Source organism: Pseudorca crassidens, chromosome 20 (assembly GCF_039906515.1).
Source record: "Pseudorca crassidens isolate mPseCra1 chromosome 20, mPseCra1.hap1, whole genome shotgun sequence".
NCBI lineage: Eukaryota > Metazoa > Chordata > Mammalia > Artiodactyla > Delphinidae > Pseudorca > Pseudorca crassidens.
In genome coordinates, this window is record NC_090315.1 from 9,586,838 (window position 1) to 9,602,776 (window position 15,939).

The window sequence follows — 15,939 nt, forward strand, 5'->3', positions numbered from 1 at the left end:
ACTGGTGTTCAAACAAAAACTTGTATGCGAACGTTCATAGAAGCACTATTCACGGTAGCTAAAAAGTAGAAACAACCTAAATGCCCATCAGCTGATGAAATGATAAACAAAATGTGGTCTATCCATTCAGTGGAATATTATTCAGCCATAAAAAGGAATGAAGTTCTGATGCCAGCTACATCATCATGACATGGATGAACCTTGAAAACATTATGCCGAGTGAAAGAAGCTGGACACACAAGACCACATATTGTATGAATCCATTTTAACAGGGAAATCTATAGAAACAGAAAGTAGGTTAGTGGTTGCTCGGGGCTGGGGACTGGAGGGGTGCTAAAGCATGTGGGGGTTTCTCTCTGAGGTAATGAAATGTTCTGGAGTTGACTGTGGTGATGGTTGCAAATATCTGTGAAAATACTAAAGAACAGTGTACACTTTAAATGGGTAAATTGCATGGTATGTAATATCTCGGTAAAGCTATTTTTAAAGAAAAAAGTATTTCTGAGGCTGTGATTTTTTCTGATTTTCAGACACTTATCCTCTTATCTTTTGCCCAATGACTGGTCTCTTCCAGCTGTGGTTTCTTAGACGTCTCCAACTTAGAAACCTTCGAGATGGGACTTTTGCATCCAGGGGCTTCTTTGTAGTGTCTAGTGGATTTCCTCACCTCACCCAGGCTGCCCAGCGGCCTGGCCCAGAGAGGGTGAACTGAGGCATAACCAGGCATGGTTCATCTGCTACAGTATTTTCCAGAGTTTTTGTAGGAGAACTGTTAGAGCTCCCGATTTGTCAGCCCACAATGAAGGTGAGAGCCGTCAGAACAAAAATACCATCCTCCTGTTTGGGGCACCTTTTATAAATATTCTAGTGGGTTTTATACAGACTAAATTCTGTTCATATGTCCTAACGATTTGAATCAACTTTTCAGGATACGCAGATGCATGTAAGACATAATGGCCCTCAGTGAAAGGACTTCTGAAAGAACCTATTTTAAATTTCGAAACCTTTATTTATTAATACCCGCCAGGACGTACCCTTTACAAAATGGATCCTAAAGGCAGTTTTTAAAACCTCAGTGACACACACATCTTCAGGCTCCATCCCAACTGTAATCAGCTGGGATAATGTCAAGACGGAGTTCTTAAAAAATGAATTAACTGTGGTTTGTACAAAAGTGGCCAGTCACCCCTAACGCTTAGTCTTGTCACATGAAATACTAGGAAGTGGGCCCGTGAGACCTCCAGGCACTTCCCAGTGTTCTCAACACTGGCAGAACAAGGCATCTCGAGACCCAGGCTCAGACCTGACCCCCGTTACTTCTGCCTCATTCCATTGCCAAAGCAAGTCATGTGATCAAACCCAAAGTTAGGAGGTGAGGACGCACAGCTCATCTCTAGTGTGAGGACGGTAAAGGGGGTAAGGCATACACGCGAGGAGGGGATAAAATACAGGGCCCCAAAACACAATCTATGACACCACCCAGCACCTTTCTTCCAACCACTGCCAGCTTTCTCCTGAACACAGCAACCAGGGACCCACTTCACCCTGGAGGACTTACACCAGTGACGGTTACACGCAACTCCAGGTGGCATCCAGAGACCACCGTAAGCTTGGCTTTGGGGACCACTGAAAGTTCAACCCTGAGGTTAGTTACAGCTCTGTACATATCAAATCACTAATTTCCTGGACTGGAGACCAGGGGGAGGAGGTTCCAGGGTAAAATGGACACACGCAGACACACGCACATTTTGTTAACGTCATCGACATTTATTGAGCTGTGAACCGTTGCAATCACTGCTGAAATGCGAGACTCACCCATCCTGACCCGCTCTCAGCTTCCCCTTGAAAAGGAAGCCTGGAGCAGGGCCGCCCCAAACACCAGAGGGCAGAAGGAAGACATGGCGGGGTGCAGGGAGATGAGGGCCGGGGGGAAAGGAAGAAGCGGGACCAGCGTGCAAAGTTAGACTCCTGGGGACACACGCACACTCCCACACACGCAGGCAAAGACCAGGGGTGTCCATCTCTACCCCAACCGGCAGCCGTGAGAACATCAGGGAAGGACCAGGCGTCCACGAGACATTTCAGTCCTTCCTGTCATGAAGCGTCTGCCGAGAGGGGCTGGGCCAAGGTCACTGGACTGCGCAGAGAGAAGGGGGGAGGGGGCTTCAGACTACAGGGAGAGAGGTCAGATTAAAGGGAGTCACTTCACTGACTTTAATCTCTAAGCTTTCGCTGTAATAAACTGCAACCATGAGTAGAACAGCTCTGCTGAGTTCTGTGAGTCCTTCAAGAGAATCGCTCAGCTTGGCGGTGGTCTCGAGACTCCTGAAACTGCCCTCAGAAACCATGCGAACAAGAATCATTCTTCCCCCTTTCTTTTCTTACGTAAATCCCATTTTTGCTTATTTTAGATGAAATCACCCATTGGTGGACTCCTCTGAATCTAAGCAAACCTTGTGCTGATTTAAGCAAATGCCTTGAGTTACTGACAGTTTGGAGGCGGCAAATGGTGTGTTTATGCAAGGGATGCGCCGTTTGTCTTTAGGAGTTCAAACCCCACAAAGGTAGCACCCCCCTCCACCCCCCACCCCCCCACAGCAACAGCCCACACATCGCCAGCTCATGCAGCTTTGGAATTATGAAATTCTTGATTTTCTTTTTTTAATCTGGGGAGACTCACTTCTTTTCAGACCTGCACGGGAGGCAAGACATTCATATTTTTGTATTGCTTTAATTCAAATTTGCGGGTCCAAATTCCCACTGAAAGCAACCTCGCTCTGCTCTAGTGAGGACGATAAGAAATGGAACTTGAGTTCAAAGCGTTTCAGAACCAGGTTCCTGGTGCAAAGCATGCACCAGGGGGCAGGTACCTGGGTCCACAGTATCCTGACACAGGACACTCAGTGCTAGCACACCGTGGGGTGGGAACTGGCACTCAAGCTTAGAGGGGGGCAGAAAGTGCTTCTAGGCTCTCAAAAGCCAGGAGCCAGAGCTTGGTTATGGCTTGGTTAGTAACCAGGGCCCAGTTCCAGGACAGGGTGGGTTTGGGGCTCATCTAGAACGTACAGGCTTGAAAATTGAAAAGCAGGCTCAGAAAGTGCTGAAAAGCAGTTCTACGGTCCAGAGAACAACATGGAAACTGCTACTTGTTCTGGTATTGGGCTGGACACTAGTGCTCGGGTCTGGAGCACGTTAGGAACAGGAGTCGTCAATTGTCGTCTAGGCGCCGGGTCCCCCTCACCTCTGCCCTCAGGGCCCATTAGGCCTGAGCCAAAGCGGCTTTGATGGCGGCCACCAGCTTCAGAAACTTGCTCTCCGTGTCCACATAGCCATCGCCTCCCTGGAGAAGGGAGGAAGAGGCGAGGGATGAGCTGGGACCAAGATGCCAACCCCGGTCCCAAAACCCCACTAGCCCCAAATGGGGCAGAATGGACAGACAGACATACCTTCTTGGAGTGAACCAACTTCCCCGCTACCAACACTTCAAAGAAACCGGTGACCTGGGGCGTCCCCTCGCCGCACTGGGGAGAGGGAGAGGTGTTGGCAGGGCTGAGATGCCCTCTTGGGGACACCCGCCGTTGCCCAAGGAATGGAGAATGGGGGCGAAGGGTGGGGCTGACCCACACCACCCCCACTGCCATCTAGGGCTGAAGGACGGACATGACCCATGTTTGACTCCTTCCCCATCCCCAGGACCCACGATGTCCAGGCGTCCAGGAAACTCATCTTCTAACTTCTTCTTAAGCTGAAGATACTGCAAAAGGGGGTGGGAGGTCACAACAGGGGTCCACAGGAGCCACGCCAGCTAGCCCCCCTCCCCCATCTTCCAGGGGTGCCTCTTGGGACCACTCTGCTTACCTTGGACTTGTAGCCTCAAGCGCCACTGGTGGGAGAGTGTCCAAGAGAGTGGGTCCCGGGAGAGAGAGGGAGACGGTGGGGATCCAGGGAGAGGCAGGAGCAGAGATGGAGGGAAATGGGGGGGAGCAGGAAGAAATGAAGAGGGACACAGATGACAAAACCAAGCAAGGCACAGACACCCTCAAGAGAGAGGAGAGACACACCCGAGTGTTGGGGGGCAGCACACAGATGGGGAGGCAGGGGCACAGGAAGGGGAGAGCCACCCACGTGAGGAAATTCAAACAAGGGGTGACAAGGGGAGGCCACAGCGTGAGGCAGAGCAGAGGCGGAGGCAATGGAGAGAACTGGGTCAGGACAACTGCTGAAATAACAGCTCCACCCCCGCCCGTCCAAGGGAAACCATTATTCCTGGATCCCCAAGGCCCTGCCAGGCCCGAGGATGAAATTTAAACGCCTCCCCAACCCCCCACGGGAGGCTATTTTGGAACTGGAGTCTGGTGCACAGGTCCCCCCCCCGCCCCGGGTCTCAAAATTTCACTTCACCCCCTGCGTGACCGAGCGGCCACGGTCCGCTGTGACAGATGTGAGCCTTTCATAACCCCCTCTGGACATCTCACAGACATGACAGCCAGTGGACCCAGATTCGGGTAACCTGTTATCTGCAGCCTGAACCTCGAGCTACCGACCTGCCACTGCCCCACTCCCAGCCTCAGTTTCCTCACCTGTAAAATGGAGCTAGACACACCCCCTCCCCCACCCCCACTCAAGGGGTTTCCGGGGGAGGAAATTCACTTAACATGTATTTATTCAGCGCCTACAGGCCAGCATGCCTGTGCATGCCAGCACAGTCCTAGGGGCCAGGGCGATCAAGCAGTCTACAGGACAGAACATTCGCTGCCGACCTGGCACTTTTTCACTCTGAACGGAACAATCAGATCAAATGTTTAACACCCAACACACAGTATTCCGTCCGCGGTAACGTTAAGATCACTCCCTCTACAGACGGGAAAAGCGAGGTCAGAAAAAGACTAGGGTTAGTAGCGAAAGGCATCCACTGTATGCATTCAAGTCCTTGCCAAACGCACGCCGGAAACTTCTCGAACCTTCTCGACTCTGGCCGGCCCCACCCCACGACTGTTCCAGGTACTGGAGGAGGGGAAACCGAGGCGCTGACGGAACCTCCTCTCCCATTACACACTGACCCCCACCTGCTCCCCAAACTGAGTCCCGGAATCGGGGGGGTTAAAACAACACACACGTGTCGCAGTTCTACCTTTTGTGACCTGAGACATCTAGAATGTTACAAACTGGGGACGGGGGGGGTGAGGGCAGAGAAATCAACGCCCTCTGTTTCCCACCCCTACGGAATCCTTTTCCCAGTGGAAGGATCCCCATGGGTCCTGCCCCCGACGTCCCCAGCGCCCAGCTCCGCTAGGACAGGGCGGGGCCCGGGCGGGATTCGAAGAGGGGATCTCCGGCCCTCGTGCTCACCAATAAACGACTCGAACGGGAACAGCCATGATTCCGGACCGGAGCATCCGCTACAGTCCGAACACCCGATCAGCACTCCGGCGAGAAAAGGCGAGGTGGGAGCCCCGAGGCGGAGCATGCGCAGAGAGGCCTGGTACTGGGCGTTCCACAGAGCGGACCAACGCCGCGGGGGGGGGATGAGGGGAGAAAGGCCCCACAGCGGGGACGAAGGGGGCCCTACGGCCCACCACCACCCTGAGGGCCCCGAAGCAAATCTCCCTCCTCTCGCCCTGTGAGGCCAGGGAGCATACCGGCAGAGGGAGTCCCGGGAGAAGCCTTTGCGCGCTCCCTCCCGGATCTCCCCCTCCGGCCTGGAATGGTATGGCCTCGCGGGGCGGGGGTTCAGGGCCAACTGCTACTAGGAGGAAACGGAAGTACAAGCGAAGGCGGTGGTTTTGCAGCGAGGACCTGGGGGGCGGGCCCGGGGGGAGGCCGAGGGCGGCAGCGAGGCCGAGAGGGCTGAGTCCGAAAGGATTTGGGGTACTCAGGGCAGCCCCTGAAGCTGGGGTTTCCAGTGAGCGCCCCAGGGCCCCGCTGCCTTATTAAAGCCTGGCATCCGCACCCGGGCGCCCTGATCAGCTTGGCAACCCCCCCTTTTGCGCCTTCCAGTCCTCTGTGTGGCAAGGTGTTCACGGAGAGTGCTGGAAGCTGGAAGCTGGCAGCTGAGTTAAAGGCTTAGGGCGCGATGCCTTTCTCTGAGCCTCAGTTTCCTCCTCCGGAAGATGGTATAATCGCCTTCAGAGAATATTTACCCATCTAAGAAATACGTACTGGGTACCTACCTGCAGTCATAGGTTCCGAAGATACAGCAGTGAAAAAATAGACAAAGTCCCTGCCCTTAGCTCTGCCCGAGGTCTTCCCACCGCAGCTTCTGTCTTTGATCCGCTGGTTCTCACCTGCTGTGACCCTGACGTCTGGGGCACTTGGCAGACATGGTTCAAGTTCCACCCCACCTCTTTTGCTGGCTGTGTGTCCTCTGATCTCAGTGGTCTTGGGAAGATACAATGAGCCTCTGACGTAGAGCAGATAACATGTGGCTGGGCTAGTCAGTGTCCCATAAATAGAGGTCTTTTTCAGGCTTCCAAGGTCCTCAGAACAAAAACCCAAGCCTTGGGAGTTCCCTGGTGGCCTAGTGGTTAGGATTCCAGGCTTTCACTACTGTGGCCGGGGTTCAGTCCCTGGTGGGGGAACTGAAATCTCGCAAGCTGCCCGGCTTGGCCAAGAAAACAAGCAAAAGAACCCCAAGCCTTAGCATGCTCTGCCCCTGACTGGTCCCATTGTTCCCTTCTTGCCCCTCTCTTAGTGCCTTAGCCACGTGGAATCAGGGACCTCACCCACTCACCTGCCTCTGGGACTTTGTGCACGCTCCTTCTACCCTCTCCTACTGCCTGACCCTGTTCATCCTCCAGAAATCAGCTCCAACATATCGTAGGGAAAATTTTGTGTCGTGATAAACTATACCTTCTCCATATTGCATCTGTATTAGTTTGCTAGGGCTGTCATTACAAAACACCACAAACTGAATGGCTGAAACCCCAGAAATTTATTTCACGGTTCTAGAGGGCAGGAGGCAGAGATCAAGGTGTCAGCAGGGTTAGTTCCCTCTAAAGTCTGTGAGAAAGAATTTGTTCCATTATCCTCTCCGAGCTCCTGGTGTTTCGCTGGCAACCTTTGGTGTTCCTTGGCTCCTAAGAGCACCACCCAATATCTACCTTCAACTCCACGTGGCACTCTCCCTGTGTGCATGTCTGTGTCCAAATTTCCCTATTTACTTAATTTTCTTATCTTTATTTTATTTTATTTATTGGCCATGCCACGTCGCATGTGGGATCTTAGTTCCCTGACCAGGGATCGAACCCATGCCCCCTGCAGTGGAAGTGTGGAGTCTTACCACCAGGGAATTGCCAGGACCCAGTCATTTTAGATTAGGGCCCACCCTATGCCAGTATGACCTCATCTTAAGTAATTGCATCTGCAACAACCTTGTTTCCAAATAAGGTCATGTTATGAGGTACTGGGGGTTAGGACTTCACATATGAATTCTGGTGGGACATAATTCAGCCTGTAACAAGCCATTCAGAGTTATCTGATTCTGTGGGGTTCTGTTTTACAACTCCATAAACTGTAGATAAGTGACGGCATTACAAAATAATTCTTCTGTACAGGCGTGCAAATGAATTCTGTCTGGTGGAGGGACAACCCTCTCTCCCTTAGTCTGTTTGGGCTGCTATAACAAAATACTACAGTTTATAGCTTATACACAACGGAAATTTATTGCTCCCAGCTCTGGAGGCTTCAAAGTCCAAGATCAACGTGCCAGCATGGTTGAGTGAGGGCCTTCTTCCTGGTTCATAGCTGCCACCTTCTCGCTGTGTCCTCACCTGATGGAAGAGGCAGGGGATGTCTCTGGGGTCTCTTTTATAAGGGCACTAATCTCATTCATGAGAGCTCCACTCTCATGACCTGAGCACCTCCCAAAGGCCCCACCTCCTAATACCATCATCTTCAGGGGAATGCAAACATTCAGACCATAAGACCCCCCCAAATGTTTTGCCTCTATTTGCATTTTTGTTTCAATATTCCTGATCTATAAATGCGTCTGTTTGTTGATTTTCCTTTGAACCAGTTATAACACCTGACAGTGTTAAGTGAAATCTTTAACATGTTTTCGCTTTTAGATCTGTATGAGTCATGATTTTCCCTTTTTTCCCCAAAATTATCTTCTAACAATGCTGTCCTCAAGGAAGGCCACCCAAACCCCACAGGCTGGCCAGGGTCCCCATGGGGCTCCCCCATCACTGCCCCAACCACTCTGGTTGTCCCAGGTCTGACGTTTTCTCAGCACACCCAGCAAGTGGCTGGGCACAGGGCAGATGCTCAGAGGCTGTTTTGTTGACTGAAGAGTGAGAGACGCCCCCCTTCTGCCACTGAGAACAAAGAGGTCTCTGTTGCCCAGGAGTGGAGGAGGCTGGAGACAGTAGTCACGCTTCTGGGGTTGGGAATGCATCCCTTGCTCACTCTCTCTCTCTCTCTCTCTCTCTCTCTCACACACACACACACACACACACACACACACACAAATGGTAACACACAGCTCTCCCCCTTACCTGGCTACACAATTGCACATTCAGACAAACCACAGCCCAGCCAGAGACACAATGCAACAGCACAAACCTCTATTCTGCTACACAATGACACAAAAACACACCAGGCTCTCCCTATACAACAGCGCAGTCCCTACCCAGCCAGGATCACAACAACTACACCTCCAGATGCGCAACTCACGCACTATGGCTGCCGCCTCTACCCGGCCACGTGGTGGAACACACAACTGTACCCTGGACAATAACACAACACACATGTATCCGGACAGAGACACAACAGCTCGCCCAGAGATCCCGCTCACTGGGACACACAATTGTATACAGAGCACACACTGCTGAATCTGGCCACGGACATTGATACACAACCGCACAGCTGCACACAGAGACATGATCAGTAATGCCCACGGACACACACACACACACACACACACACAACATTAACCTACCAATAACCCAGACAGACTCTCACTTGGATGTATCTGGGCATGAACACCATTGCACAACCACACACCACCCCAGGGGCACACCCAGGCAGAGACACTGCAGCCCAATCATACAGCACATGCAGGCTCCCACTCACAGCCTCACGGTGACCCACGCCCAGGCTCGGGCACACGCAGTAAACAGACATGGTCCCTGCCTCCTGGGGCTCATGTGATGGTCAGGGAGACGGACACGGGACATCATAAATAAATAAGGATTCCTATTTATTTACAGCATAGTGAGTGCTGGGAAGAAAAATAAAGCCCGGAAGGATGGCAGGGAGTGCTGGGCTGGGGAGTTTTGTAAATAGATCAGGGAAGGCAGCTCTGTTATTAAATACACAATGAAACAAAAGCCTCCTTCAGGCCTAAATGGCAGGAAATGTGTTATCCCATTTTACAGATGGGCAAACTGAGGTACTTGGATGAGGTCACACCAGGCACAGAGCATGGATATGACCCCACTGTCTGGCTGTGGAGCCTGTGCTCTGAACCACCTTCCTGTCGGCAAGATGGAGAAAAGGGGGGTGGGCAGGTGGGGTGGGCCAGGTGGGATGGGGGGTTGTCAGGGACCCCGAAAGCTCCAAGGGGTGAAGGAGACCTGGACTTCCGAGAAGCCAGGAGGTCCAGCCTCTGCCCCACCCCTGCCCCAGGGAAGACGCTGCCCGAGACTCTGTGTCTAATCAGGTGGCCCTGGAGAGTGACCTGGAACCCCATCACGCTTTCAGTGTCTTCAACACCTTGATGCAGGTAAGGCTAGCGGCGGGGCACCCCATCTGACTGTCGTTCTGCACGGGCGCCAGGGCCCCCCTGAGGCTGTGGCTCCTCCTTGTGCGCCCCACCCCCACCCCAGGGACAACCACTGAGCCCTCCGCAGACCGGGCCTGTCTGGGGAGGACCCTGACTCCACCATTCATGGGACCAGCACGTGCAGAGGCCCCCACCTGAGGGGGAGCCTGGAGCGTGTCCTGAAGCACTGACCTGACCTTGTCACTCCTCTCTGTGGGCCCCCCAGTGCCCTCTAGACAGGTCCAAACTGTTTAATACTATTCACTCTTTCATTCATTCATTCAACAAACATTCACCGAGACCCTGATATATGTTGTCCCCAGACGGAGAAGACCCAGAGTGGGCGGGGCTAAGTTTGGAGGCGTCCAAAGGGGGCATCTGACCAGCCTGGGAGGAGGTCAGGGAGGGCTTCCTGGAGGAGGGGACTTTGAGTTGACGAGGAGGAGGGAACCTGGCAGCAGGAAGAGCAGGTCCGAGACCTCTGTCCCCGGCGCCCACCTTCAGCTTCTCCAGATCTCCCACACCGAGACCAAGCAGGGTGCCGTGCTGCACCCCACCTGCATCTTCGCCAACATCCCCAAGGCGCTGCACACGCAGGAGCAGGAGGCCAGGGGCGGCGACGAACCGAGATACCGTGAGCCCAGGCGGGGGTTGGGGGAAGCCCTCCATTGGGGACGTGAGGGACAGGACAGTGACCTCAGGGTGCCCCTCGCCGTCTGGGGTTACCTCCTCGCTCCTCCCCACACTCTGCCTTCTCTGGGACTGCTGACGTGGGACCTGCAGGTCCCAAGAGCCAGACCTGGCTGGGTGGCCTTGGCAAGTGCACCCCTTGCTGAGCCTCGCCCTCCCCATGAGGTGCTGGCTGCCCTGAGCCCTGAGCCCATCCCAAGGCCTGAGGTTTTAGCAATTAGAAGCAGCGCCTGCCGGTAGACCCGTCCCGGGAGCCCCGTGAACTTCAGGGCTTGGTCCTGCCTGGGGGGCTCCCTCAGCTTTTCACAAAGCTGCTCTGTACCTTCATGCACATACGTCTTTGCACGGCCACCTGCTTTCCTCTGTCTTGTAGATACCTAGGTGTAGAAGCCCCGGATCAGAGGGTGGGTGTATGGTTAACTTTTCAAGAAACTGCCCAACTGTTGTCCACAGTGGTTGTAACAGTTCATGTTCCCACCAGCAGGGGCGCCAGAGTTCCAGTTGCTCCATCCTCATCCTCGCCAGCACTTGGGAGAATCAGTCTTTTTTTAAATTTATTTTTATTTTTATTTTTTTTGCGGTACGCGGGCCTCTCACTGTTGTGGCCTCTCCCGTTGCGGAGCACAGGTTCCAGACGCGCAGACTCAGCAGCCATGGCTCACGGGCCCAGCCGCTCTGCGGCATGTGGGATCTTCCCGGACCGGGGCACGAACCCGTGTCCCCTGCATCGGCAGGCGGACTCTCAACCACTGCGCCACCAGGGAAGCCCGAGAATCAGTCTTTTTAATTTCAGCATTCCAATGGACCTAGGGAAGTATCTCACTGTGATTTAAATTTGCATTTCCCTAAATATTAATGAAGTCTTTTCATGCCCTTATTTGCCAGTCCTATGTCTTCTCTGATGAAGTGTCTATTTCCTCAGATCTTTCGCCCATTTTTTATTGAGTTGTCTTCTTCTTATTACATTGTAAGAGTTCTTTATATATTCTAGATATGTCTTTTGTCAGATATCTGTTTTGCAAATATTTTCCCAGTCTGTGGCTTGCCTTTTCCTTTCTGCAACAGTGTCTTTTGAAGAGCACGACTTTCATTTGGATGAGTCCAGTGTATTTTTTCCTTTAATTATACTTCATGATTTTGGGTGTCATATATAAGGTATCTACATCAAACCTAAGGTCACTAAAATTTCTTCCTCTATTTTCTTAGAGAAGTTGAAGGGTTTTATATCTTCTTTTAGAGCTTATGCTTTTTTTTTTTTTTTCCCTTATCTGGCTTCTCATCTTGTTCAAATCCATCACTGCCACTTGGCCTCTTGGAGAGATAAAGATTCAACCTGCAGGCATCAAGGGGGTGAGGGAGCTAGAGTGTCAGAAGCAGTTGCTATAGCAGTCTTGGGTCGGCTAGCCTTAGAAAAGTCTGCATGCAAGGTTGGCCCTCGCCTAGCATTGGGGAAATTGGCTGATAAACATTTTCCTCCACGGATATGAAACTTTCCTAAAGATAAGAGTGCTCAGTCTGCCTAGACTGTACGAAACAACACGGTTTATGCTGCTGATGTCTGCTTGCTTTCTGGAAGTCTGGAATTTGGGTACATGCTGGGTAGAGGGTACCTACGTGAATAGCCTCCCCAAAACGCTTGGGTCCTGAGTCTCTAATGGACTTCCTTTTTTTTTTAACTAATAACTTTTTTTAAAATATTTATTTAGTTGCACCGAGTCTTAGTTGCGGCACATGGGCTCCTTAGTTGTGGCATGCGAACTCTTAGTTGTGGCATGCATGTGGCATCTAGTTCCCCTATCAGGGATAGAACCTGGGCCCCCTGCATTGGGAGCGCAGAGTCCTATCCACTGTGCCACCAGGGAAGTCCCTCTAATGGGCTTCTCTGTGCAGAAACGTTGCACACACATTGCCGCATTTTCATTGCCGGGGAAACGTGCTCAGGGTGAGCCCTCATGGGAGGGAGTGAACATAAGGAATCTTGCACGCGGATTTCTCCAGACTCTCCCATTATGATCCGCTGCCTGTCCTACTATGTCACTATAATAAATCAACTCTAGGGAGTTCCCTGGTGGCCTAGCAGTTAGGATTCCCGGCTTTCTCTGCTGTGGCCCGGGTTCAGTCCCTGTCGGGGAACTGAGATCCTGCAAACCGCATGGCGCGGCCAAAAGAAATCAATCCATCAACTCTATACGGACTCCTCTAGGACCTTCTAGCAAATCCCTGAACACGGGGCTGGGTTGGGGACCCTGACACAACTGGTAACCCTGGTCAGACCCAGAGGGAGGAGGGTACGCAAAAGAAAAAGTCTAAAACACAAACCACGCCACGCTGTTCGCTGTCGCATTGTGTGTGGGCTTGAGGGGGCTGCCAGGAATCGCTTTATGAAATTTCTACTCTACTGCACTAGGTACGGAGAGAATGGGCATTTTTCACGGATTTGGGATATAGTTAATGCAAATTCCAAATGCATACTTCCACTCCTGAATGCCAGGTTTTTACATCCAACTGCCTACTTGCCACCGACAATTGGGCGTCTAACGGGCACCAGCAACCTGAGGTCCTGATTCGCCCACCCCACCTCTGGGCCCCTCCTTCTCCGGTCTTCCCCATCTCGAAATGGCAACTCCAGACCAGGCAAAAAAACCCTTGGAGTCCATTGGCTTCTTTCTTTGTAGATCAGTCAGTGATGGTGGATTTACTTTCACAATGTATCCCGGATGTACCCACCCCTCTGCACCTCCACCGGCGGGCGCTGTTGGAGACCCTACCACCTCCGGGAAGGACTCAGGGAGCTCCTGCCCTGCCCTACTTTCCCTCACAGTCTGTTCCCTATGCGGCCGCCAGGGGCCGCCGGTCCCCACCAGCGTCTGCTCACTCCCGGCTTCATCACCCAAAGTCACCGTGGACCACAGGCCCAGATGTTCTGACCCCCTCTTTACCTCTCTGATCTTATGCCCTCCTCACTACGTTCCAACTACTCTGGCCTCCTTGCTCTTCCCGGAACAAAACTGACACGCCTCTTCAGTGGTTTTTGGGGTTTTGTGGAGTTTTTTCCTTTTTTAAAAATTGAGGTTAAATTCACATCACATAAAATTAACCATCTTAGAATGTACGATTCAGTGGCATTTGGTACATTCACAGAGTACATCCTGTATTTTTAAAAAATGGTCTTGTGATCATTTCTTATAGGAAATGGTGGCGATGGGAGACGGGAGTTGTGTGTGTTTTAATTGTGGTAAAATACACCTAATCTAACACTTAACATTAGAAGCATTTGGTATAGTCACAGTGTTGTGCAACCGGCACCTCTATCTAGTTCCAAGACATTTTCATCACCCCAAAAGGAGGCCTGTAGCCATTAAGCAGTCCCCACTCCCCCCCTCCCCCCAGCCACTGGAAACCACTAATTTACCTTCTGTCTCTATGGATTTGCCTGTTCTCGACATTTCGTGTAAATAGAATCATACAATACGTGATTTTTTCTTTTGATGTGGACCATTTTTAAAGTCTTTATTGAATTTGTTACAATATTGTTTCTGCTTTATGTTGTGTTTTTTTTTTTTTTTTTTTTTGTGGCCGCGAGGCATGTGGGATCTTAGCTCCTTGACCAGGGAATGAACCTTCACCCTTTCACTGGAAGGCGAAGTCTTAACCACTGGACCTCCAGGGAAGTCCCTACATCGTCTTCTGTGTCTGACTTAGCATAACTTTTTCGAGGTTCGTCTGTATTTTAGCATGTATCCACCTTAGAGATTTTGGGTTTTGTTTGTTTGTTTGTTTTATCTTTTTATTTATTTAGCTGCGTTGGGTCTTAGTGGCGGCACGCAGGATCTTTGTTGCAGCGCGTAAGCTTCTCTGTAGTTGTGGTGCATGGGATCCAGAGCGCGCAGGCTCAGTAGTTGCCGCACGCAGGCTTAGTTGCCCCACGGCATGTGGGGTCTTAGTTCCCCAACATTGGAAGGCGGATTCTTAACAACTGGCCCACCAGGGAAGTCCCCACCTCAGAGATTTTGCATTTACTGTTCCCACAGCCTAGAACACTTTTCCTTCAGACAGTCACAGGGCTCTTTCCTCAATTCCTTCAGATCTTTGCTCAAATGTCATTTCTTCCCTGACACCCTCTTTAAAATTGCAACACCTCCTCCAGCCCTCTGTACCCCCCTTTTCTCATGGCGCTTACGCCCTTGACATTCTATATATCTTACTTTAGTTTTTTGTTGTTTGGTTTTTTTTTAAGCTGTTAGCCGTCTCCTCCACCTAGAATGTGCACTCCGTGTTTTTCTGTTTTTTCTTCCCTCCTGGTATGTGTCCAGCCTCTAAAGTGGTGAGTGGCACGCGGCAAGCACTTAGTAAATACTTGTCAGATAAACGTATCTTTAAGAAAATATTTAGTAAGCTTATTAGAGAGTCTCTTATATTAATGGATACAATTGAATGGTATAAAGAATGTAAGAATCTGCCTGCCAATGAAGGGGACACGGGTTCGAGCCCTGGTCCAGGAAGATCCCACATGACGCGCGGCAACTAAGCCCGTGCGCCACAACTACTGAGCCTGCCTCTCTAGAGCCCACGAGCCACAACTACTGAGACGCGCCGCATCTACTGAAGCCCGTGTGCTCTAGATCCCGTGCTCTGCAACAAGAGAAGCCACCGCAATGGCTTCTTGCACCGCAACGAAGAGTAGCCCCCTCTCACTGCAACTAGAGAAAGCCCGCGCACAGCAACAAAGACCCAACACAGCCTAAAATAATAAATAAATTTATTTTTTTTTAAATGTCTGTGAAACAGGAATGCAAACTAGGTCATTTGTTAACACCAGGAGAATTCTTATCTTCCTCTCCCTGTGATAATTCTTATCTCTTTCTAGGCAAGTACCAGGCGCTTAGAATTCAGGCAAGTTGAAGGGGGGAGAGTGGGGGCAGGGGGTTCACTTCCTTGCAGACTGGACCTTGGCTGATCAGAAGCCAATTTACATCCTTAAAGGGAAAGGGCATATTTCCAATTTTAAATGTTGTAAAGTAGGGCTTATAGGCTCTTCTTACACTGGAGGCAGATTTGTCCAAAGTCCCACCGAGTTTCCATCAGGCCTCTTTCATTCACATGGGGCATACTGAGCCACCGACACAGGTGCAAACGGTAGGAGGCAGGGATCTCATGTGACATATTCTGGTGAATATGGTACCCAAAGGAACTAGGGCAAGTATTTTGGTGCGGGCTACACTGAGGAATACGGTACCTGCAGAAGCCTCGGAATTTTCAGTGGTGCTGGTGACAGGAGTGTTTATTCAAATGTCACCTCCTAGGCGAGGCCTTCCCTGACCATCCTCTTTTTTTTTTTTTGCGGTACGCGGGCCTCTCACTGCTGTGGCCTCTCCCGTTGCGGAGCACAGGCTCCGGACGCGCAGGCCCAGCGGCCATGGCTCACGGGGCGCAGCCGCTCCGCGGCATGTGGGATCTTCCTGGACTGGGGCACGAACCCGCGTCCC

General features: G+C 51.5%; 1 protein-coding gene and 1 long non-coding RNA gene across 4 annotated transcripts; one reads left to right on the top strand and one right to left on the bottom strand.

Annotated features, from left to right (window-relative positions):
- Nucleotides 1-1,746: 1,746 nt before the first annotated feature.
- Nucleotides 1,747-5,466, bottom strand: SELENOW (selenoprotein W). Of its 2 annotated transcripts, none has more exons than XM_067721407.1 (6): nucleotides 5,350-5,466; nucleotides 3,859-3,883; nucleotides 3,701-3,754; nucleotides 3,447-3,521; nucleotides 3,242-3,340; nucleotides 1,747-2,137 (listed from the first exon to the last, which is right to left on the bottom strand). In XM_067721407.1, the coding sequence occupies exons 1-5, from the start codon at nucleotides 5,394-5,396 to the stop codon at nucleotides 3,260-3,262; spliced, it is 282 nt and encodes a 93-aa protein (XP_067577508.1). In that variant the 5' UTR covers nucleotides 5,397-5,466; the 3' UTR covers nucleotides 1,747-2,137; nucleotides 3,242-3,259. The 2 variants fall into 2 exon arrangements, with proteins under 2 accessions (XP_067577508.1, XP_067577509.1); XM_067721408.1 differs by having other exon boundaries at nucleotides 1,747-2,170.
- On the top strand, nucleotides 5,351-11,330 carry LOC137215760 (uncharacterized). Of its 2 annotated transcripts, XR_010939400.1 has the most exons (4): nucleotides 5,351-5,482; nucleotides 9,628-9,724; nucleotides 10,268-10,397; nucleotides 10,938-11,330. It is a non-coding gene; the product is annotated as an uncharacterized lncRNA (long non-coding RNA). The 2 variants fall into 2 exon arrangements; XR_010939399.1 differs by having other exon boundaries at nucleotides 9,628-10,397.
- The last annotated feature ends 4,609 nt before the right edge of the window (nucleotides 11,331-15,939 follow it).